This window comes from Ptychodera flava, chromosome 16 (assembly GCF_041260155.1).
Source record: "Ptychodera flava strain L36383 chromosome 16, AS_Pfla_20210202, whole genome shotgun sequence".
In the NCBI taxonomy this organism is placed as follows: domain Eukaryota; kingdom Metazoa; phylum Hemichordata; class Enteropneusta; family Ptychoderidae; genus Ptychodera; species Ptychodera flava.
Window position 1 is genome coordinate 30,721,130 of NC_091943.1, and position 25,855 is coordinate 30,746,984.

General features: G+C 35.9%; 3 protein-coding genes across 3 annotated transcripts in view; 1 reads left to right on the plus strand and 2 right to left on the minus strand.

Moving 5' to 3' along the window:
* The window catches only part of LOC139114563 (uncharacterized), a 485,747-nt gene that overhangs the window by 48,943 nt on the left and 410,949 nt on the right, over positions 1-25,855 (plus strand). The window lies entirely within an intron of this gene.
* LOC139114574 (uncharacterized) lies at positions 3,877-14,419 on the minus strand. Its single transcript, XM_070676382.1, has 7 exons — positions 14,015-14,419; positions 11,245-11,366; positions 9,779-9,845; positions 7,522-7,638; positions 6,764-6,946; positions 6,190-6,300; positions 3,877-5,419 (listed from the first exon to the last, which is right to left on the minus strand). Exons 1-7 carry the CDS (start codon positions 14,177-14,179, stop codon positions 5,237-5,239), a joined length of 948 nt encoding a protein of 315 aa, XP_070532483.1. The 5' UTR covers positions 14,180-14,419; the 3' UTR covers positions 3,877-5,236.
* On the minus strand, positions 15,424-25,017 carry LOC139114578 (uncharacterized). The gene is made up of 7 exons (XM_070676389.1): positions 24,617-25,017; positions 21,794-21,915; positions 21,294-21,360; positions 19,371-19,487; positions 18,873-19,055; positions 18,210-18,320; positions 15,424-17,688 (listed from the first exon to the last, which is right to left on the minus strand). The coding sequence occupies exons 2-7, from the start codon at positions 21,856-21,858 to the stop codon at positions 17,506-17,508; spliced, it is 726 nt and encodes a 241-aa protein (XP_070532490.1). The 5' UTR covers positions 21,859-21,915; positions 24,617-25,017; the 3' UTR covers positions 15,424-17,505.

The following is a 25,855-nucleotide window of genomic DNA, read 5'->3' on the forward strand; positions in this document are numbered from 1 at the left end:
TCTGTCTGTCCGTCCGTCCGTCCGTCTGTCTGTCTGTCTGTCTGTCTGTCTGTCTGTGTGCTCAATATCTCAAAACCGGCTCATCAGATCAGAATCAAATCTGGTACATAGATTCAGTTTGCAAATGGCAAGAACTGATTAGTTTTTGGTGGATGTGGCTTACTTACTTTTTGCTCATTTGCATAATTAATGATTTTAGAAAATACGGATATATATTGAGAACGACTGCACACAATTTGATGAGATTTGCTACAAATGTTGATCACATCAAGATATATCAGCTGTGAAAGTTATTAAGGGGTGACGTGAAAGATAATTACTAATTTGCATATTTAATGAAATTTCCTAATTAGGGGTATATATCTGAATTTACTCAATCAAAATTGACGAAACTTGGTATCCATATTGAAGATACTATGATTTAACATTATTGAAAGTCATTAAGCATTTTTACTTCATCCAAATCGTAATTTGCATATTTAATGACCTTTTGAAATTAAGGATATATATTTGAATTTACATAACCAAAATTGATGAAACTTGCTCTGTACATTAAAGATACTATGATAGAACATTATTAAATGTCATTAAGCATTTTTACTTCAGCCAATTCCCAATTTGCATATTTTATGAACTTTCCTAATTAGGGGTATTTATCTTAATTGACGAGACCAAAGTTGATGAAACTGGCTATGTACATTATAGATACTATGAAAGAACATTATTGAAAGTCATTAAGCATTTGAACTTTAGCAAATTCCTTATTTGCATATTTAATGAACTTTCATAATCAGGGATATTTATCTGTATTGACTAGACCAAAGTTGACGAAACTTGCTATGTACATTAAAGATACTATGATACGACGTTATTGAAAGTCATTAAGCATTTTTACTTCATGCAGCCCCTAATTTGCATATTTAATGAATTTTTGAAATTAGGGATATATATTTGAATGTGCATGACCAAAATTGATGAAACTTGCTATGTACATTAAAGATACCATTATGTAGGCTAACATTATTGAAAGGCATTAAGCATTTTTGCTTCAGCTAATTCCTAATTTGTGTATTTAATGAGCTTTCCTAATTAGGGATATATACTTTGAATTATTTGATCAAAGTTGGCATAACATGCTATGTACATTGATGATTATACCAGGTTATACCAATATTGGAAGTCATTTTGCACTTAAGTTTTCATGTCAGCTAATTTATAGTTTGCATATCTAATGAGCTTTCAAAGTTTGGAATATATAGTTTCAAGGACTTGACAAGAGGCAATTACACTTGCTATATAAAGAGGTGATACAATGACAGCAGTCAAAGAAATTAATTGTTTCTATTTCAGCTAGTTGCGTATTTGAATACTTAATGACCTATGGAGCTAATCTGTGGTTAATATTGTTAATTATTTGATCATAATACTTTCAATGAAGTTGCAAACATGTGGCAAAGGTTCAAATTTACACATAAATGCAATATATAATGAAACACGTGAGCATTTACCGTTCATATCTGGTCTGTCCCTGCGCTCATGGTGTGGACATAAGAACGATATTTTCCGAAGGAAATATTATTCGACGACTCGTTTATTTATAACACAATACGACAACAGCAATTTGTTGCGAGTATTGAAGGTCGCCAGAAAAGTCATCCTATATCTCTACGGGCAGCTCAGAGATTGAATTTCTCCATTCCACGATGGTCCATTGTGATTTGAAACATCTCCATTCTACGTTAGTCTATTGCGATAAGGGATTCTATTATAGTACAACACTCGAACCCATGCACAACATATTAAACAACGCTTTTGGTTAAAAGTTCTTGAATTTGGCTGGTTAGCTGATCTTGCGTGAACACTGATAATGGTGGTATTCTCGAGTTGGTTGCTCATAACGATATTTCGTTTACCAGCAAAAATTGGTATTGCGGCATGCTTTTACAGTAGTTTGCTTTGAAGCATTGGCATTAGACGAACTAGACATATTGTCTAAATCGAGGTGTTGCCAACACTGTCAGGTGCAATTATCAGCTAAGCGGTAACATGAGTCAATCATAAAGGAATCAACTCTGCAAATATTGAAACATTGTCTAGCAGATGGTCAGACGTAGTGTAAACAACACCACCACATGTGTTCAAGTACTGTCCAAGTCATATCACTTGCTTTCAGGTGTAGTTGTTTTGACTACATCTGACCTGCTGCAAGACAATGTTTCAACATTGGCAGAGTTGATTTCTCTGTGGTTGACTGGAATTACTGCTCAGCTGATAATTACACCTGACAGTGTTGGCAACACCTCAATTTAGACAATATGTCTACTTCATGTAATGCTAATGCTTCAAAGCAAACCACTGTATCATGGCGGAATCTCTATAAACCTGCTTAGTAAAGATCATTAGAACGCTGAACATAGCTTTTCGCAATCAAGGGGATTATATATAATAATATATATATATATATATATATATATATATATATATATATATATATATATATATATATATATATATATATATATATATATATATAACGATTGGAACTAATTTTGGATAATTGGATGGTGAAATAATGTTGGTTTAATCTGCAAATGTAAGCTCATCTGCTTTTCTTTTTAAGAAACACACTTGTTTTTTGAGTAATTTGTAATATTGCAACATTCAGCTATATGGTACCCAGCACTTTTGAGAAATTTGAACAATATGAATATCCAATTATCCCAAATTAGTTCAAATAGTGTTTAATATATATATATATATATATATATATATATATATATATATATATATATATATATATATATATATATATATAGTTATATATAGTTATATATAGTTATAAATATAGTTATATATATAGTTATATAGTGTTATATAGTGTTTTATATATATATATATATATATATATATATATATATATATATATATATATATATATATATATATATATATATATATATATCGCATTTGAATTTGAAACCTAATATAAACTCTTATTGGTGAAATGTCGCTAGGCATGCAAATAATTTCCTGGGCATCTAATTAGATGACTACCCTACGTGCCTCGCGATGCAAAAGTAATAAACATAACTCATAAGTAACGTATTGTTTATCACACATAGTACAATCATCAGTACCTTCGAAATACTGTCGAGCAGTAAGTTTATATTTTATTTTATTTTCAAATATTTTTGCACTATATTTTAGACTTGAATAGAACACAGCACTCATATTACAGCAGGGAAAAGTATCACTTAAAAGACTACGAGATAATATGATCACACTCATGAAAGCGTGACTTTATATAAATTACAGAAATCTTGGTTGAAATATAACCAATCGTGTACTCGTCTAACGCTAGTTACATTCTTGAAAATTGAACCATGAATCATATATATTTGCTTCCTCTTTTCATGCTAACATAACTCAACTTTCACATTGGACGAATAATTCACATCAGACAAGATACTAATGTTAAAATATCAGTTGCACTACTAACAATTAGTTGAGTAATTATGCGTAGCCGAGTTGCAGGTTTACACCGTCCCAATCTGCACAGCTGGTTAATAATGTAATATCACAGAATATATTAGCCTTGTCCAAACCACAGACGTCCGGTGACAGTTTCTGTAATTGATACGATTGCAAGATGAAAGCTGTAAGAAGGGAGCTGTTTTCAATAATTGTACGAATGGCCGGTGAAGAATGCTAGTTTGTTTGATGACCCTTAGTTTTGGCACTGGCGGTTATCGAGACACCAATCCGTATGCCACCAGAGTAATACTGGAGTGGTTAAAAGCGTTGACGGTATTTGAAAAATTCCAAACTACTATGTTTATTTATTTATTTTTTTATTTATTTATTTATTTATTTATTCATCTTTATACTGGTTAGCTCCCTCAGTCAAAAAATGTACTGATTCCCAGGGAGGACCAGTGTAAAATAAAATAAAACATTGTAATGAATAAAACTTAAATAACACTATACTATGTATATACTGTTGTTTGCCTACGTTGGTAATGGCGATTGTTATGATCAAGGTATGTAGATGATCCCGAGGTCAATGTTGACTGAGTAGTTCCAAAATTAGTACTGACAAAATGAACTTACAAGAAAATCTTCGAACAGGAACGGCTTTTCTTGTGTAGTCTTTCACCTGTATATAATATTCGTTTCATTTCTTTCCGATCACAAGAGATATATAAAAAGTCGTGAAGCATTAAACAATAGCTTTGATGTAATGAGTTTGCGAATGCGCATTCTTCGCTGAATATTCATACATCGTGAATTGCACGCTTACGCAACCTGAAAAGTATAATTCAGAAATTGGCTTAGTCCGATAAATCGTACAGTATAGTGTCACCGCAGCAAAGAAAACGACGCTTTTGACTTTTAGTGTGCAGCAATGCACAGTTTTTACTGCTTAATATAACAGTGACATATGTGTACAGTTCTGAATCGAATTTTAGTGTCAGTTACTTTGTTTTTAGTTCTGTTTATACAGCACTGTATTGTGCACTTATTTTTGCGGGGTTTTTTCATTTTATTTCCTCATCAGCAGAAAAATGGTTGACCCGGCGGGTCTGAATTGACGCGCGCGAAGATGAGAAACAAACTTTTTATTTTTCTTGGCCTAAGGAGGAAGGTCCTGGTAAACACGAAAACCTTAAAACGGAGATAGCTTGGAGCACAATCCTCGTGCTTGGCTTTAGCGGTTTTGGAGACATCAATCAATTACTCCCGCGGTACATAGAGTCGCTGAAAGCGGTAAAGGCGTGGAGAAAATTCGAAAGTACATTTGTATCGCAGAGGTATTCGCTTTATAGCAGAGGTACATTACGCTAATCCAGTCAAGAAATACAGGTTTTGAAAAAGTATCTACCCCTGGTATTATCAAAATTGACAATATTAAATTTCATTACAGGGCCACATTTATTGAATCTAAACAAAAGCTTTCCTTCTGTGGCATGAGAAATACTCTATGTGTTCCGCTTTCTATAGAAATAGCTTTGGAATTACCATTAAATTGTCGATGAGCTTGGATCACTTTTTTACTTCCTTGGATCAAAATAACATAAAGCAGAGAGGCTGTGGTTTCCTTTGATGTCCCTGGACATTTTCACGATTGGAAAATGGTTTGTTTATTCTTCTCCATTGATGGAAGAAATTTATCTGTGTTGATTATTCTACATTGTGATGTACTTCTGCAATCTGATCACGTGATATGGTCTGAAAATCAATACTTGTACGTTGCACTAAATTTCTGCTGTAGGTAGAGACTTGTTGCGATTGGTGGATATTTGTCACTACCGTCCACACAGCGAACGACGTACATGTTGTCTGAGTTATGGAAGAAAGCTATAGACTGTCGTGGTGATCGTCCGGCGTCTTCAGTTTTTGGCAGGACAACACGATGTACCTGTCAAATGTGAATGTTTTCATCAATGAGAGCAAGAAACAGTGTTCAAATTTATTATGAATTAAAGTCGTGACTGTCGTGAATTCCAGTCCCAATCTTACACCTGTTGTCACGAAACCTTAGAACTGACTGACCTAATTCGAGCATGAAATAAAAACCTATTAGAGGTGACACTTGACCCAAAGTGGTTACCATACATAGCGTTTGTTGTTGGTTATCCCACTGCATAGTTTAACTTGTAATGTATTTACAATTGTACATTTTATATTTTTGCTAACATCATTTCCACGACCTAACATGTAAATACATCTATGACGCTTATATTAACTCAGATTCGATGATTAAAGAAATAGTATTCGTATGCGTTTTGAGCCATTGATAATGGGAATTGTATCTTTTCATGACAGCATAGGTACAATAAAAATTGGTATGACCAACAATAGACAGAACATCAGGGACTTTATTCAGTTTTGCTTCATTTCTGAAGCATGTACAAGCTGTACACAATGAACAATTTGAAGTTTCTGGAGAGGACATTTACACAATATGCAGAGAAATAAAAAGCAAACTTGATCGACGACAAAACTTGTTATTTTTCAGATTGAAACACCTTAAAATGTACTCAGTATTGGTCCTGAATATGACTGTATTTGTGGTCAAATCTATAACTAACAGATATGGTATTCCAAAACAAAATTATTTGAACGCTTAAACCAAAGCTTGAAAAATGGAAATTGAAAATGGATACTCTCGGCAAGATTTGCACTCACATTTGACACAAACCTATCTGATGTCCATCGTTGCATTAAATCACCGATGTTTACAACGACCGCTCCGTCTATCGGTGTTGCTGGAATAAAGTCACCATCTTTTACTTGAACCTGAAACCCAGTCATTTTCTTGATTAGCACCAAATGATATATTAGAAAAATATGAGCACATTAAAACGAACAAAAATGGAGATCTTGGAAATATGCACCTTTGTTGTTGCGTTAATGGAAATTCGGTAATTCTTTCTTGGTGTTAAGCATATGTTAATTATCTCTATTATAAATAGTAACTTTACTGTAGTCAATGCTGGTCATTATTTTGAATAAAAAAAGAAATGAGTACAATTCAGCTTACTTTCTTTACCTCTGGGGACCATTATAAATATTCTAGTAATGGTCTTGTGTGCTGTCAATCTTGGTTCATAAAATATGTCAAGTTTATTATGTCGACTTAAAACTCTGCTCAGATATGCAGCTGCTTTACTGTCTGAGCAAGAAACGTGTACAATTCAATTATGTAATCAACAAGTGAAGTCCAAATAAGTTCAAATATATACTGAAATTTATATCTCACCTCCAAACCACCTTGACTGTCTTGAAAAAGAAGTGTGATGGAACCATAATCAGAGTGTTCTCCACAACGAACCTGATCAATGTCCACATTTTCTGGTACTGGGGGATAATATAACAATCTCATTGCAGAATCGTTGTCAGGGCCACCAATTCCTTCATGTGCTTTCACAAACAGATATGGATCCTAAAAAGTTGACAATTTCAAAAATCTCTTTCAGTGAAACTTTTAGATGTCCAAACTCAGTATCGGTCAACTGTAAAAAAATTGTAATGCTATAAGAACAGCACTTTAAAGTATTTATCGGGTTGAGGAGTACACAGAATATTTTAAACGTTTATTGGGTAGAAAGAAAAGAACTGGGTATTACTTTAATTTTGCTTTCATTTAATCAAATGTAAATATCGTCCATATATTTCATGTTAACTCCGTGGAGAAACATTAAATTGTCAATTCTCATATGAATAAAATGGCGAAAACTTTATATACCTAGACTATACAGGCTTCCAAATTCGCCTGAATAAGCAGCAGACCAAAAATGTAAAATTCGGATTGTTTTCCCATAGGTGCACTCAACCTCAAGATGAGATGAAATGAATAGTTATCCGTTCCTTAAGTTTCATGTGAAAATATAAAGTATGAGGGGGTTTTTATGTCATCTCTGATGAGACATTTTGCTTTCATCCAGTGTGTTGGTCAAATGCTACCCTTAAGGGTACACTCATAGTCTTGGGCATAGAAATGATTTGCATATATATTACCTCTAGATTTAGACCCCTGGCCATCACTTCCAATACTCGATTACTTAATTGTCTGCACTTGTCGAAGAAATTCACCAGGCAGAATGTAAAGTCTTGTACTTCTTCATCCGGCATCTTCTAAAATGTGGAAAGTACAGTTCACAAATTACAAAAATGGTAAGAGACCATTGCGATGTTTATGAAATTGAAATTCATGGTAGTCAAAAATGTGGAAAAGAATTTCAAAATACAAAATGTAGCTTATCTAACATTATATGTTTTCCAGATTAACACATCCGTCTCCTTTCAACTTCACCATCGAAGCTGGTAGAAAAATATTTTGATCAGTAGGATCGCTCTCTGCAGTTAGAAATCTTTCACTATTAAACAAGACCATTGAAGAAGGTTACTGATTAAAATGCATGAAAAATTACCAATCTGACATTGAGACATGTGCATTGATGACTTAAAATTCACAGATTCACGATATTTTTCCAAAGTTTTCCTAGGCGGAGGTGTCGTCTAAATTATTGCAGGTCTTATGAGTATACATGTGATACATAGGTAAAATATTTATATAGACTGTTAAACTATTACAGTGGAATTTGATCGAGTGTCCGTTTTGCCTTGCACAGCTCGACAAGTCTACATGTTGCTTATCATTAGAAAAGTAAACATTTGCAACAAATTGAGTCTTTGATGTTAGATTACAGCACACGCGGTGAACGTTTCCCAGACACTGTCTCGTCTACAATCATGACAGTCGTTTCAGCATGCCACTCATGCACAACAAGCTTGACACCGCACTATAGCTATAGCACATCATCAAAGTTTTCTTTCAGCTATTTGTGTAGTTTGATTTGGGAAATACAACTCAGACAAAACTCACTGGCATGTTTTTCGAGTGTCGGATCTATATCTCGAGGAAAGTCCTCAACATCAACCGGACTGACTCTCGGCGTTTTATTATAGTGGAACATTGTATTTCTTCAGCAAGGTAAAGAATATTTTGAATGCAGAGAGATATCATCGTCCCCTCGTCCCCTCCATGCTAACCCGTTGCCGTGTATGATGCTGTCCGGGAAATTAAGTGCCAAAATACGGTGAATTATTTCAGAAACACTGGGTGTGTTATTCTGTGGCACAAAATGTACCGTGTTGATTGAATTACACTTGCATGTGCAAAATCAACACTTTTCTTCAAGTCTATTTTGTAGCTCAGAGAAGTGTCAATTGAGAAAGTTTCATTTAGCTGAGACAAAAGAGAAAGCGAGATTAAAGTTTCATTTAGGAGTGTTCAGCATTTTCTGGTTGACAATATTCAGTGTTGTATCGTGTCAAACTTGTTAATAGAGTAGACTGCACTCGCAATCCCGGCTGGCAATGCTACAGACTGCATGCTGAAGGAACTGTTGTCGTGATTGCTGACATCGAGGGGAGAAGAAAGGTTTTTTTAGAAAAAGAATTTACTTGTTTCTTCATAACGTTCCCAATTTAAAAGTAAAAACCTACAAGAAAACTGGTGATGTGCATGTAGTGCAGTGTTATGCTTGTTGTGAGTGACATGCTGAAACGACTGCAGTGATCGTGACGAGACATTGTATGGGAAACGTTTGCCGCGCGCTGTAATTTAACACCAACCAATGACGAAGACTCAATTTGTTGCAAATGTTTACTTTTCTAATGATAAGCAGCATGTAGACTCGTTGAGCTGTGCAAGGCGAACCGGACACTCAATCAGATTCCACTGTATTATACCAGAATAATTCAACTGAATTATTAAGGGATAAACCTGTTAAGTATAACATGAAACGCAAATTTCTGTGAAAACTGATATATAGTTTTTTTGAAATTATTCATAGTTATTTCAATTCTGCAACTCTGTCGGGTCTGAGTTTGTTATAAACCCTATGGACTATATTGGACAAATGAAAGTCGAACCGGAATCGATTATGCCTGGTTTGTTACTTGTGCCTATCAAATGATTCTCTAATTAAAACAGTGGGGAGATTAACTCCCACAACATGTAGTTGTCATTTCATTGATGACATTCATTTTCCATAGTTATTGATTGATTGATTGATTGATTGATTGATTGTACTATGTGCTTTTCTCGCGAACGCTATGAGTTAGGCAGATGAATATTCCACATTTATAACGAATCATAAGCATAAAATGTTAAGACCGAACAAAATGCTCATTAATATAATGTGCTTCAATGAACATTGATCTACCTTGCATCTTGCAATAATTGCTTATCAAAAACCTTCTGACTTACACCTGTTGCATCTTTAGGACCATAATTAAAACATTCCTTGAGATCACCTGGTCTGTTCGGATTTAATCTGTGGAATAAAAAAAATATGCTGACACACATAAGAAAAATTTTCAAACTGTATACTCTTTCATCTTCCTTATATTTGTTGAAAGCTATAATGAACAGAATCGCTACTAAGCACCTGATTACCAAACACAAGGGAAACTGAAATGGCTTTCCTATTATTTGTTTGCTAAATATTTAATTTTACAGATAGGATATTTTACACTCTCTCATGAAATAAGTTGCTAAATGATGCTGAAATACGGACGACTGTCCCCTATCTTATAAGTTCCATATCGCTTGAGTCAACCTATCTGAAATGTTCAATGTCGCTAACAGCAGGGCCTAAACTTTGTCTTCGGGGCAAATGGTCCAGATGGTTTTTTTTACCAAAAAAGAAACCTAACTGGAATATTAACATTCCAAACTTAAAAACAACCATTTCAGTGTAATGTGAAGTTTTCTGGTGTCTAAATGCTTTCGTTCAAGGTCAATAGTTACGATAAAAGAACGACTGTATCGTTACTTATGAAACGAACGGTATGCATCAAAGCCAAGACATTTTTTGTAAATTTACTTGACAGCCTAGATCAACTTATCAAAACCTTGACATACATTTAAAGAATATTCGATAAAACACACTTTTATATCCAGCGTAAGTTAAGTTACCATTAGTTCAACTTTAATTGAGTCATCAAACGATTTTTAGAGAGCGATTTCTAGAGGATATTATACGAACACAATTTCACAGCACCTTTAATCACACATTGAAGCTGCAATAGCTGCGAATTTTATGCATTATTTTCATGATTATATTTTCAAACAACAGTTGGTTCGTGCAAATGTGCTAACTGCAGGGCGTGTATAGAAGTATCACTACTAGCTGATTAGGACTATACCTACATGTTTCAACAGGTTGAATAATAAACGGGTGTCGCACTCGTAAAATGGCGCCCCCACAGAAAAGTACAAAGAAGGCAGAATTTCGTGCACATAATCGTCCAAAAAACAAGCATGATGCCATATACTTGAATGCTCAACACACGATGGCCGACATTTTGTTGTCGTAATCTTTTTTTTCTCTGTTACGTGATTAGTTTTTGAAATGGCGGGAAATCTAAAATAATGATAAAATTTTTGAACTTACATGCCGTGTTCGACACTTCTGACAGTGTTTTAAACGTTTTCATTCTTAAATGGGTCTTATTCAAAGAAAAGTCTTGGAAAACTAAGGATATTTTGAGATCGGTTTATTACACATTCGCAGCTATTGTGGCTTTAACCTTGAACCATTGCTCGAAACGTTCTTCATTGACACATATTGTTGGCTGAAAGTAAATAGTTTCATCAGTTTCATCAATGCTAAAATGCAGCATAGCGCTTTTGAATTTCCTTGCCTAGAAAAAAAATCGCCATCATCTTACTTTTCCCGTTCACATTCAACGTATCCGTGGTTACTTGGTGATTTGTCCGGCCTTTTGTATTTCATCTTCACATCTTTTGGGAGTTCAAAGAATTTCCTTGATTTTGTGAATGCATTGTCGATCTGTTGGTGAATTATAAACGGAGACAAGAAATATTTTTAGAACAAGAATGTCATTTCTGTATGTTTATGATAGGACTGTTACGTCATCAGAAATCAGTCCTTTAAATTTTGTTTGGAGAAATACGATCTGAGCTTATTGCAGTAATTAAATAGCAGCAAACCGACATATATGGTCAGGTTTATTTATCTACATTAATATTCTGCATGGTGTTGATTACGCTTGTCAACAGGTTTGTATCTAAATAAAGCATATGTTGTCATGTGCTTGGCGTGACCAAACGATAACCCAATCTTAAACATTAATCTACCACGCATATCAAGCTTATATCAATGGTAGCTCAGTACCATTCTTGTCAATCTTGTATGCACAGTTTCCAAGAGTCTCGTACGAAATCGACAAACCATTTATATTTGCTCATTAAGTATAGAAATATGACGTCACTTGAAATCTATCATGGAAAAGTCAGATATCAGAGGGTACGCAGGAAAACATAACCTTTGACTCGAAAAAGTTTAACTCAATGATATCACGCGTGCGAAAATGTTTTCAAAGTACAACCATTGGATTTGATTGCCGCACAAGTGAAGAGTTTTTAAAAGAATTTACTACCACAGGATTCAGCTCTGTACATTCAGTCCTTTACAAGTGAATGGCAAGATTCAGCCATTGTTTTGATTCCATCGGCTCACAGGTTTGGATTGCAGTTTGTATCAATTACCCATCTGTATGTCCTGAGTTATGGGGACAAAGCAATGAGTCGGCTTGACTCGATTAATGAGGAGCAAAATGTAAGAGGTGTCCATGAAAAGTGTGATAACATGAGGCATAATCCTCCTATAAGGAAAACCAACCAGTGGAGACCATGGAATCAGAGACTATGTTACGATCTGCAAGCAGACTAATTTTTGTATCGACGCAGAGTCGGAATGTGAAAACGCAAACTGAAAAAGCGATACTTATAGAGCTTAAATTACCACTGCCAACTTGGTCTTACGGTAATGCGTGCTATTGTGGAGTCCGGATGTGAAATGGCCGGCTTTGATTTCTTAACTTTTCTGTGATAAAACATACTCGGTGATCTTCAGATGCATCTTTAGTTACAGTTGCATAGGCTGTTCAATGCCCTGAATAGCATATTTTTTCAGATGATTATGCAAAAGTAAACTTCTTATCTTCCATGTTTAATGGAGCGTGCGGAAGTTTTGTGTTAGGTGTTTTTGGAAGCCTCCAGTAATTACAGGGTAGTCCGGGGAGTTTCGGGGTGTTCGATCATGTAAATGTGATTCTCCCTATAGCCTTATCTATAATGTTGCCCCCATTCCTCTTCCAGTTTGTAAAACATGACCCTCCTGTTCAAAAGTTGGAAGATTGAAATGCGGGTTCGACCATGTATACTTCCATGTTTACCCTATATTCACACCCTCGTCCATGCCTCTGTCATTTGCTTATTCTTTGGAATTTGAACTTGGTTTTCATAATTTATACATACTAGGTCTAACTCTTACCACAAAGATGCTGTTCTTTATAATTGACCCACATGGAGCAAATGCTACCTTTTTAAATTCATTTGTATTGTATTGTATTGTATGAACCTTGCACTTCCATGTGCAGTTGTGTAAAATTCCAATATAAACATATCTGCTGCAATCGTCTGCTCGCACGGGTCCGTTATTTCCCACTAACATCCTGATTTCTGGGATCATCCAGCTACCCGGACAAGAGACCTTGGCAAGCAAAGATGATTTGCTGAACACATATACACTTCTAACCACTCTTATCTTGTCAAGGATATTCATATCATTAAGGAAGCATATATATATATATATATTATATATATATATATATATATATATATATATATATATATATATATATATGTGTGTGTGTGTGTGTGTGTGTGTGTGTGTGTGTGTGTGTGTGTGTGTGTGTCTGTGTCTGTGTGTGTGTGTGTGTGTCTGTGTGCGTGCGTGTGTGTGTCTGTGGTGTGTGTGTGTGTGTGTTATTATTTGAAAGAAAATTGTCATTATGTTCCCCGTAAACGGCCAACATTTTGGGTGAAGTTCAAATATCGAATTGGTTGTATATACACAAAACCACCATATCTAGTTAATTACATTCATATCTGCTATAAAACATATACAAATGCATTACTTTACTAGTTTTGTATCCGGGGAATTGACATTTTGAATAAAATTTGATGCACTTTCAATCATCCATCTCTCGTCAAGCCAGGCACATTGATATCTGACATTATTTATGCTTGGTGGCTGACCTGACCTTGGTGGCTGACTTGCATAGAACCTTTATTAGCTCGAACGTTGGGTGTATATACAAGTAAGTATACATCATGGATCAGTTATATATCATATATAATATGGATAGATAAACAGGTTTACACACCATGCGAGTGTCATCTGTACCATTTATAGAGGACACATTCATATATCAAACCTAAAGATGTACTGTATATACTGTGGGACAGCTCTGTATAAGAGTATTGTGAAAGCTTTTGAATTTTGTACACAACATGTTGAAAATGGTAGTGTAAAATGTGACCCTCCCAAAGGATAGGTTCGTAAAAACTGATCCCTCTCCATTCCCCAGGTCCACCTCCTGTAATAACTGAAGGCTTCCTTCCATTATGTACCTCACTTTGTGGTATTCCATGATTCACCAAATAAAGAAATCCAATCGACGTTAGAGCGTTGTTGACACCTTCAATGAGGTTTTCTATTTCATTGTTGTCAGCAGAACCTCTGTTTAAACTGTAAGCAGAAAAGTCGACGACCGGTATTCCTGTGATGTCGGCCATGTCAGATCTTTGCTCCAAGGGTGTCGCCTCGCTTGCTTGACCTCGCCTCGCAAACCTTCGCTTGCTCTTGAACAACTTCCGAGAAGGAAGTTCCCTGGGTGCAGTTAAAGAGGTCTCGGTGGTACCAGCAGCAGCAGGCTATGAATACAGTCCTGAAAGTCTTGACTTGGTCAAATTATGGCGGCAAAATCTGTCATGTTATCGTGAGAACGCGAAGCTGTGGAGTATATGACCTCAAACAGCATTCACTTGAACGAATCTGTCATTCACACAGGCATAGCGTGATCACAAATGACCTTGTTTCACCTATTGTCGCCACGACCACTTTACTCACCAGCCCTTCCTTATATGCTTTCACAAAGAGATAGGGAGTCCTAAAAATATTTTGACCTGACATAGTCTGTAGAAGGTGTGCCCTTCCTATCATAACAATTGTTTGTTATCGTCCGCTCGCACGGGTCTCTTATTTCGAAGTCATTAAGGGTCAGACATGTTATGTTGCATACAGCCAGTCAGTATGTTTTTAGATAGACCTCATTTGTGCACACTAGAGGGATGAATGATCATTGATAGGGTTTCTTTGTTCCTCTCACTCATGGCAGCTTGGATGTGGCACTGACTTTGAAGTAATGAAGATTACTGTGGTATTTTATTGTCCTTCCCAAGTTTTCTGCAGTAATGCCACTTCTTGACCTTTATCCTGTCCTTTCTTCCCTTTTAGTGAGTATAAACTGCTTATGTGAAAAGATCTCCACCATTTCTGAGATCCTGTCACATCCAGGTTCCATTAGATATGTATATAAATAGGTTGCACATATTTTTATCATCAAAACCAGATTCTGTGGTATCCAGGGAAATTCAGTGAAACCTATTTATATTGACAATTTTTCAAAACAAACTATACAATCTGAGTAGACTGCAACCTATATGTTCAGAACAATTCTGTATCTAGAACACTCTCTTCCCTTAGAACAGTAGCTGTAAGATTTGATGATTTATTAGCAATTCTTAGCATGTGAAAACGAATTTCGATCGAATCACAAAGCTAACAGACTACATTTTCTGTCAAAATCACATGTTGAAAAACAATGAATATTACCATCGCTAAATTCAGGTTTATTCGAACTTAAAGGGGACCTATATGTGAAAAAGCATTAAAAGTTTGAATGACAACCAATGATTGATATGAAATTGATAAATTTGAAATAAAGTCACTTTAATTAAAACAAACTCAAGAAACTGCGTTTTTACATTTCACAAGATTTTTTATATTTATTAGATCAAAACATTAGGGATACATTGTCTTTTAAGATGATAAGATGAAGACAATTAAGACGACAAAAATATTTTGGTGGTCGCAATATTACCTTCTTATAAACAATGAATTTTGGCTAGAAAATTGAACTTTGGTCTCGTGACAAAGAATTTTCATATTTCCATATGTAATAATTTGATCAAATGAAGGAATTGACAATATTTTATGATATCTGTTGAAATGGTGATTTTGTTCAAGCAAGGTCTCTGCAAAAGGAGGCACCGTGGTTTGGTACAGGGAACTATGCCGTAAAATAGTTGTGATTAGAACAAGAAACAACGTTATAACAAGACCAGAATGACAATTGTAAGGAAAGCAGTGACAAAGCTACACGATATAATGGCATAGCAATACAATATAATGATAACACTATGAAACACGATGGCAATATTAAATAGTGTAATTAAAATACGGTGGTTTCAATCGGGTTCGAACTCACAACGTAACGGTACCCAGTCACATAGCGGAGAAGCTTATACATAATACTGATATTTCTTTTTAACAAGGGAAATATACCACATAAAAACCATTATATAAACACAACGTGACGACAACAATTCATTATCACTTAATAAGTAAAGACAAAAATACTTTTAGAACCACTTAAACGATACTGTGACAAAGTAGATTATTTTACCACATCAAAACAACATTGTGTATCATGATGGCGCTAATATAAATTTTAATTACCTATTAATGATATACTATTTAATACTATTTAAAAGAACGGACAATGTTACACGGTTTGAAAACATTAAAAACGCTATGTAAAGGCAATAAAACATAATGAAAAGACTACATAACTAGTCAAACTGAAAACGTGATGATGCCACCGCAGAGCATGACTAGACTATGTAATGTGGTGACAATATTCTAAAATATAGAGGCAAATTTATACCATATAAATCAATTCTTCATAACATAGTGACACCAAGCTTACTTTACAACACAACATCAAGACTACAGCACACAATGGAAGGCCTATACAGCAAAACGAGCACTATGTCACAGAGTAGAGTGGATAGAGGGACTGTGATAAAAGTCAATGGTCAGGGCGTCGCCCTTTATACATTCGATTTTGGTTCGATTGCCGATTTCAACCCACAAGTCATAAAGACAAGCTAATGGGAAATGTTTCTATCATAATATGCAGTGATCCACACTTCACTTTCGATATCTATATTATTTTAAAACGCATTACATTTAGGGGGAAGTGGTTAAACTGATGAAAATCTGCCCATAACTTTTTGTTTTGTTTTGGTTTTTTTGGTTTTTGGGGGGATTTGGGGGTTTGTTTGTTTTTTAATTTTCATGCAGACAGTTCCAAGGCCCAACGACGACAAAGAGTAAAGCAAACACTGAGATACCGTATCAAGTGACAGTTTTTTTAAAATCGCCATCTGGCCGTGAGCGTTAAATTTAGTACGACATATTATTGAATTTACGTTGCTCATCTCAGAAGGAGGGAACTTTTAACATTTGTGCTGGTTTGTTTTATTGCGATTTAGGATTGGTGTTATACAGATGCAATATATTAGCAATATAAAATACAATATAATAGTATCTGGAAGTCTGACTTCAATAACCTGTGTTTTTAATACATTAAGGTGTTCCTTTTGACGTACTGATGTTTTTTCACCCAAGCCGCCTTAATATTTCAAATAAATTGCTTATTATGGTGAAAACGAACTCTTCAGAATGTGCAAAATTGAAGAAAGAGAAAATTCTTTCCCTTTCATGATATGAAACTTACATTTTGCATGCTTATACTATGAAATGATTTTTGAAATTTCTATCACAATTCCTACAAGTGCAATGTTGGTACACTTGTTGTTACTTTGAAATATGAATTACTAATTTGAGAAAAAAAATGTGAAATTACAGACAAAAGAGAGACAGACTTTGGTTTTCTTCGATATCATTTGATAGATGGTCTCATGATTCTTCTCCGGTGATCGATGAAGCAAAGTAATGTCTTTTACCATAGATAAGTTGTGATGTACCCTGAAAATCAATATTTGTACGTTGCATTCAATCTCTGCTGCAGGTAGAGGCCACTTCCGATTGGCGGATATTTGTCACTGCCATCCACACAGGTTACGATGTGCGAGTTGTCTGGGTGGTAGAAGAAAGCTATAGACTGTCGTGGTGAACGTTTGGCGTCTTCAGTTTCTGGCAGGACAACACGATGCACCTGTAATTGGCGTGGATGAATGAAGAGCAAGAGACAGTATTCAAAGTTGATATGGATTAATTGTTTGAATATCAATCCAAAAGCTTTCATATTCTTGTCACCAAATTTTAATAAAACATTTTTCAACACTTCTGTTGGAATAAATAGCGCACGCCTGGCAACTTTAATAAGAGTTTTGTTGTTCATTTTGTATAAAAAACCCAATGTTTTACTGCTTCATTACTCATTGGCAGGGGCGATATGGTCGCCTCACAGCCTAGGGAATTCACCAGCTTCCTCGAAGTCGGTAACATCAGCTGTCTTTATTTGCTGAACTTCTTCAGTACGTTTACCAAAAATACCCGGTGATTACATCCCAGAGGTGTCCGCAAATGACTGCCATCACAGTCAAATCTGAAGTGTTCAAACTATTCAAAACATTGGGTTTTGGGGGTTGTTTGTTTGTTTTTTCCCGAAAGTATGACTTAGCCCTGGAAAATTCAAATAAAATGGAATACTCTAAAAAAGGAGCACTCACTCACATTCGAAACAAACTTATCTGATGTCCATCTTTGCATTAAGTCACCGATATTCACAACGGCTGTTCCGTCTATCGGTGTTGCTGGAATAAATTCACCATCTTTAGCAAGAACCTGAAAAGAACAGCTATGATTATAGAAGTGCCTTATAAGATGGGAAGAATAAGAGCATATTGACATATCGGTAAGACGCCGATTTTATTGTTGTGTTAATGTAGTAAGCTATCTTTGTTACCAGATGTTGGCGTTGAAGAGCACATTTTAAATATCTCAGGTACACATGACGAGTTCATTTCCAATTATCTTTCTCGAAATGAAACGAAATTGAATCAGTAAATGGAGAATATTTTCTTAAATTCAGAGGATCATGGTCAATGTAATAAACGTCGTCCTTCAATCGGTGTGTGTGTATATTTTCACTTTTTTGGTGTAATTCTTTAATGTAAAATTATAATTCCATTGTAAGTATACTAAGAAACGATAGATCGAAACGTATACCCTCAGGATTCACATTCTTTAATTTTTTTCTTTCTCATTACTGAAAGAGTTTTGCACAGTACATCACTGCAAGAAACATGGTAAGTTTATTGTGTTGACTACCAGATATACTCATACAACTGCTTAACAAAGTGACAATTCAAATATGAACTCAATTTTATATCTCACCTCCAGTCCACCTTGATTGTCTTGAAACAGAATTGTGATGGAGCCATAGTCGGAGTGTTCTCCACAACGGATCTGATTAACTTCCACATTTTCGGGTACTGGGAGATAATATGCAAATCTCATCATAGACTCGTTGTCTTTGCCACCAAGTCCTTCATGTGCTTTCACAAACAGATAAGGATCCTAAAAAGTTGACAACATCAACAAATCTATTACTGCGAAAAGTTTTAATGTTGAACGCCGGTATTGTTGACATTTGAAAAAAACAAAACATTTAAAATATGAAGTGAGGATAGGGTGATGAATGGACGTTTTCAAGAATGTGTCAGCTTGAAAATAGGACCAGCTAAGATACATATTACTTAGAAACAAAGACTTACCGTTATTTGATGAAAATTAAAAGTGGCCCCTATACCTTATGTTATTTCTATGGGAAAATCGAATTTTCACAACGACGAGAAGATGAAAACATTTATTCTCCAATTGCCTGTATATTACCTCTAGTTTGAGACTTCTGGCCATTACTTCCAATACTCGATTGCTTAGGTGGTTACACTTGTCATAGAAATTCTCTGCACAGTGAGTAAAGTCTTCTACTTCTTCATCTGGCATCCTCTAGAAAATGGAAAATATATAATAAACAAATTGTAAAAATTGTATGAGATATTGCGGTGTATTTGAACCTTCAATATATACCTGGTAGTCAAGATTGAAAAGACAAGCCAAAAGTAGTAAATGTAGGTTGAGTCAACATTTTTGTTGTAGTTATTTTTACGTCTGTTTACACAGGGGTACAAGAATTATCAATTTTATAATACTTTTATAAGAAGTATCTAGATCACGCCGCGCACTTTAAAAAAAATAATTTTTTAAGTCGGCCACCGTGGATTTTTACTTTTTGGCAAAATGTAGCCAGAAATTCACAATTTGCAAACTCTCTCGTGATCGTCATTTTGAATGCTCTTCAGCGAGTACCATTGACCAGATTTTAATTTGATTAACTCAAGTCGGCTTAGGCTTATTAATGAAAAATTTCACTGATGCATTTACAAATGAATCACTTGCCTTAGGAATATTGCTATACAAACTGCTGCACACATTTTTATTAAACCACTACAGAATATGTATGCGTGTGTCTTAATAAGGTAGTGTCGAACATCTGCGAGCAGAACTGCGCAATACGGCTTTATTTTTCTATGCGTTCATCCCTAAGAAATATTTGGCTATATAATAGTTTGGGGGATTTAAAAAAGTTTGATCACATAGATTGGGGCGACTTTGAATTTTTTGAGGGTATTGAGGGGTATCCGAAAAAATATTTCAATCGCGATTCCTCAAGGACCAACCCCACCCCCATCCACCCCCACCCCCACTCACCAGTATTTGGGAATGCAGTCTGAGAGTGTACGAGTAGAAGTTTGCCATACGGGAATAATATTCGAAAATTACGAAGAGGGGACTTGTCTAAAGTTTGCTAAAGTATACGGTTGCAGAGGTGCATGCTGGAATGAGATAAGGAAGTTGAAGATTTTTAAGGGACTACGTATGACATGGATGCAGACTGATAGTTTGGATTGAAATACGATTGTACCAAGATAATTCATCTTTATATAAGGAGGAAGATATGTTAAGTAACATGTAACAAAACAAACCTTTCTTGGAAGAACCGTGTTTTTGCGAAATTAGTCGAATGCCTTTTCTAATTCTGTTACATTGTCAGATGTTGGCTTATGATATACTCGTACGTTTTATGTTACCATCGTGGTCAAACTGAAAACAGTTAACAGTTCTGTCACACTAACCGTTGAGTAATTTTTCTTACCATAGCAGTGTTTAAAAGAGAGCGATGATAACCATGATGTAATATAGATGTGCTATAGCTTTTGGCGTTCATTTTGCATAATACTGATTTTGCTTCATTTTACCTCGACAACTCTATAAAGACAATATGCTTGATGAGCCTGTTCCCTTTTGATATTTAGCAGCTTCATACTGTTTTGCTAATTATTCCACCTGATGTATCGGTTTTCATTCGAATCCTGGATGTGTTACTCCGGATTCATCTTTTGATTCTTCACGACGACAAAGCAAATTTCGACTTTGATTGGTAATTTCCACTCATCATCTCGCAATGTGCACCTGCAGCGGCTCGGTAGATTACATTTGACTTAAAGGTAGTCATTATTTACAGCAATATAACAGGCCTAAAGCCGGAGCTATTTGCTACCTGATCAGCTGTTATATATTATTCAATAAGAACGATTGGATAACCAGTCGGATAAAAGAGGCACTTGGCATTAGCCACGCTGTATTATATAGATAAGCACTCAGAGGTATGGCTGGTTAATTAGGAACTTTAGAGGGTGTAACACTGACACTGTCGGTGTTCGACTCAGACTTGTCATCAACCAAGCGACTTACCCCTGCTGCATCTCTAAGAACATAATTAAAACATTCCTTGAGATCACCTGGCCTTTTCGGGTTTAATCTGTATAATAAAACAATAACAACAGAATGCTGAGTATGAAAATGCGTGTTTCTCTCAATAGTTTATCCATATACCTTGTAATTCTGTTTTATTTTCAAAACAGCTAAACTGTTCTAACTGGGCAATATTTTTTTCCGAATTTTACTTGCGGGTTAGATAATGTTTCAAAAAAAAACAAAAGAGTTCATAAAAATATACTTTCTTAATAGCTTTGGGATAGAAAATATCAGGATGATATACATTAGAAAGTCAACACACATGTTCAATATCACTTGAGTAAATGGGCAATGTCTGACCAATCAGCAACTTCAAATCACTCAATCAAGCTTGTATTGATATAACGTTGTTTGCTGAAGTTAAATATTTAACATTACTGACATGCAACGTAGCGCTTTTAATCCATTCTTAGAAAAAAATCGAAACCACCACTTACCTTTCCCGCTCACGTTCCACATAGCCATGGTTACCTGACAACTTATCTGGCCGTTTGTATTTCATCTTCACATCTTGTGGGAGCTCAAAGAATTTCTTCGATAGGGCGAATGAACGGTCAATCTGTCGGTAAATTTTATTGCAGTAGGGATGAGTGAACTAGTGAAAGCATCATTAGTGTTGGTTGTAATCGCGGGGGTTTTCCATATGTATGTGGTTGGGCCTGATATTGGTCGTAGGCAAACAAACTTTCGGCAGGATTAAATGTGCCAGCTACAACTTGCAATCAGACCCCTGAGATCTTTTATATTTTAAGTCGAAACATAATGGTCCGATCCTAATTTCGCAGTTCCTGTATGCATATTACCACTATATAAATATTTTGGACAAAGTCTGCTTCTGCATGTCAATGATTGAACTGTTCAGTCCTAGAAATCCTTGATTTGAATATCTCAGTATAACACGATTGGAACTAATTTGGTGTAATTTCATATTGTATCAATGTTGGTTCAATCAGCAAATTTACAATAGCTCATCTACGGTTCTCTTTTCGCAATTCACTTGTTTTTATGGGTAATTTTTCACTATTGCAACTTTCAGCTACAGGGTACCTTAACACTGTCGATAAATTTGAACAATTAAAAGATCATATTCTCCCAACTTATTTCCAATCGTGTTGTATCTTGGGGAAACTGCCGCTAACTGACACCTTGATTGCACATGGTTAACCAATCGTAGTTGTATGGTGCCGATAATGCCTCAAAACAGGTCTGTACCAAAATATAACAGTTGCCAGATGGCTTATGGTTTCATCCACGTGAAACAATAGCCTCTTCTGTACTGCTGCATATTTACAGCTAAGTATCGGTGGTAGCAAATTACCCTTTTTGCGTCAATACTGCATTTAGGGTTTGGTCAGTTTCTTCAGCTTGGGGAACATCAAAAAGTGGCTGACACCCACATTCCAACTTTCAAGAACAGACTGACCCCTATTTAAACTTTCAAAAACAGGTTGAACCCCCCCCCCCCCCGAACATTCGGTAATTCTGTTTGGTGAAATTGCTGACATGTCAGTTCATGAGTTGTAGGAAAGAAATCCGAATTTAAAGTATTAATAGTCTTTTGAATAAGCTGTGAATGCATTTCACGCTTTCTATGCACAACCAGATGTTCCGATTCGTTGTACATAAATTTATGTCAATCACCAATATCAAATACAGAACAGCAGTAAATCGAAAACTTCAGTGTGTGATTAGACTGTTGCCAGCTATCAAGTTCAATGTTTAGGAACCCATACTTTTTGCTCACTGAAAGTCTATTTTTCCTTATTTGTGGGTAAAGCTTAACGTATGTAAGAGACAGTTTGCGGTATCTTTTGACAACTTTTCATGATTTTTATTCTGTATATTGACAGTGTCTGAAAGGACATTTTCTTTTATCCCTGACAGGCGCAGCTAATAATGACAAAAATGCCTTTCGAATACTGTAACTGAATTATGCACTTCCTGGCGGGTATGATGCTTTACATAACATACTTTCGATTTGCACACATCCAGATATCTCTGTTATATATCTCTGAAATATTAAAGTTACAATGCCGGAATGACACGCCAAAAAATACAATAGAATGGTGCAATTCGTGGCTGGTACGATCATGTATTTTAAGCGAGTATGAGCCGGTGTCCTAATTCAAAAACACACTGACCACCCTCCACCCTCCACCACCCGATTGAGCATTTCAAAAATATTGTGACCTCCATTACCAAAGTCAAAAACAGGGTGGACCCCCCCTCCCCTTCCATCGCCCTCACCGGCTGTAGAAACTTACCAATCCCTTAGTAGCAAATTGCACAGGATTCAGTTCTGCAGAACTAAGTAGGGCACACTACTGCCAGCATTTTTGAAACTTTGCATTGCAGTTTAATTTTAAACAAGCACCTGACCTGAGTAATGGCGACATAACAATGGTCAATGATGGTAGGAATAGGCAGATTGATCAACGAGGTACAAACTCCTAAACCCTATAGAGTTCGTGAAAACATAATAAACATGAAATGCAATTCAAGAAAACCATCTAGTGGAACCTACGGAATTAAGTGTGCGTTTATGATTCAAATCACAATAAATTTTGTGATGTAGCAGGGCTGGAATTTGCAAATGCAAAAACACAAAACGTAATACTCAGAGCTCTCGCGAAGAGCTCTCATCAAAGAGAGAACGAAAAGCTGTCATCGAAGAGTGGACAGCAGTAAATCAAACACTTCAGTGGGTGATTAGACTGTTGCCGTCCATCATGTTAAGTGTTTAGGAACCCTTACTTTACTCACTGAAAGTCTGTTTTCCTTGTGGGTAAAGCTTAACCATATGTAAGAGCGGTATCCTTTGACAAATTTTCATGAATTTTATTCTGTATATTAACATTATCTGAAATGACCTTTTTCTTTTATCCCTGACAGGCGCAGCTAATAAATGACAAAAATACCTTTCGAATACTGAAACTGAATTATGCACTTTCTGGCTGGTAAGCTTATGATGCTTTCCATCATATGCAACAATATCAGGCACAATAATCACCGTTTAAAACGCTTAATAATAGTTCTTTTCAATTATCGATATTCGCAAGCTCATAACAACATTATTTTGTAACTAGTGGTTTTGCCGGACTTTGTGGGTCGGACGGCAAAACCAGATTGACTGACCGGGCCGGCAGTATACCAAGGCACAACCTCGAGCTACAGCAGTGCTACGGAAGATTGATCCCGTGATCTTCAATGTAATCCTACGTCGACTGGGAGTTGAAATGGTAAAATAATATGCTGCTTACCTCACTTTGCGGAATTCCATGATTCTTCAAATAAAAAATCCAATTGACGTTAAAGCGTTGTGCACTTCTTCAATGAGCTTTCCAAATCCGTTGCTGTCAGGAGTATCTCTACTTAAACTATAAGCAGCAAAATCGACGACAGGTATTCCAGCCATACCTGTCATGTTGCTTCCTTGCTGCCACTCGCTGCGATGTAGTCCCAATATCCACTAACTAAACAAGCCTTCGCTTCTTTCGACAGGAAGGTTTCCGGGAAGCAGACTGCGAAATCTAGATGGAACCAACAGGCTATATATGCCGTGTAATGGGATGCTGAAATTCCCGACTTGATCAAATAAAAGCGCCGTTGACTGTTCCCGTGAGAAGGCGGAGCAATACACATCTGCAGTAGCCAGGCTGACGAACCAAAAACACTTGCGAGGCATGACCAAAAATTAGCTGTTTCTATTGTACAATCTCGCCACGGTTGAATGTTGGTTAAACCACGGTCCCTCTATAACTGTGGATAGAGGGACTGTAGTTAAACTAACTGTTAGAACTTTGTTGGAGGTCGAGAAAGTATTAGGGAAATGTTGCATTTTGAATGACTTATATTCAGCAAAATCGAAGCTAATCGGAGCGAGGCGACAAAATCGGAGAATGGTAGCAAATGGGATCAATTACAGTACGTCTTACATGATTAATCCAAACAGTTTTCACGCTGGAATATTTATCTATCAGCCACAGTGTTCCGGTGTGACTAATTTATGTCAAACACTTTGAGCAACAGCCAAACTTTATGAGTCGTACCAATATAAAATATTTAACACCAATAAAGCAGTTATTAGCACCATATACAGATCTGAACTATTTATATTAAGTTGACTTTAGTGACTTGGTCAGAATCTCGAGCACAATATCTTTGGTCATGTGACAAAAGCGAGTCAAACAAAGATTAAAGAGAACAATATGATGATAGTAATTTAACATTTTAAAACATAGGGCCAATGTCCCTGAAGCTACTATAGACATGGAAACAAAATTAAGTATTCCTGACTGTATGAAATTATCTCACTAAGGTCATCCTAGGGACTTGTAAACCAGTAAGTTCTGTTGAATAAGTTGAGACTGTAGGTACTCAGAGAAAGCACACTGAAGACAAATGTTTGAAACTTAAGAAGTTCAAGGTCATCAAAAGCATTATAAGGAATCATGTTACACTTTCATTGCACTGTTTACACAGATTGCATAATTGCTATA

What these genes read in the sequence shown, in the direction of transcription:
- LOC139114574 (XM_070676382.1), bottom strand. Translation starts at nt 14,179, where the DNA reads ATGGCCGACATCACAGGAATACCGGTCGTCGACTTTTCTGCTTACAGT. An exon ending in ATGGAATACCACAAAGTGAG is followed by an intron (nt 11,367 to 14,014) that starts GTACATAATGGA and finishes ATTCACCAACAG; the next exon opens with ATCGACAATGCATTCACAAA. An exon ending in CCAGGGGTCTAAATCTAGAG is followed by an intron (nt 6,947 to 7,521) that starts GTAATATATATG and finishes TCAACTTTTTAG; the next exon opens with GATCCATATCTGTTTGTGAA.
- LOC139114578 (XM_070676389.1), bottom strand. Translation starts at nt 21,858, where the DNA reads ATGAAATACAAACGGCCAGATAAGTTGTCAGGTAACCATGGCTATGTG. An exon ending in GTGGAACGTGAGCGGGAAAG is followed by an intron (nt 21,361 to 21,793) that starts GTAAGTGGTGGT and finishes TTTATTATACAG; the next exon opens with ATTAAACCCGAAAAGGCCAG. An exon ending in ACAATCAAGGTGGACTGGAG is followed by an intron (nt 18,321 to 18,872) that starts GTGAGATATAAA and finishes TGTTCTTTTCAG; the next exon opens with GTTCTTGCTAAAGATGGTGA.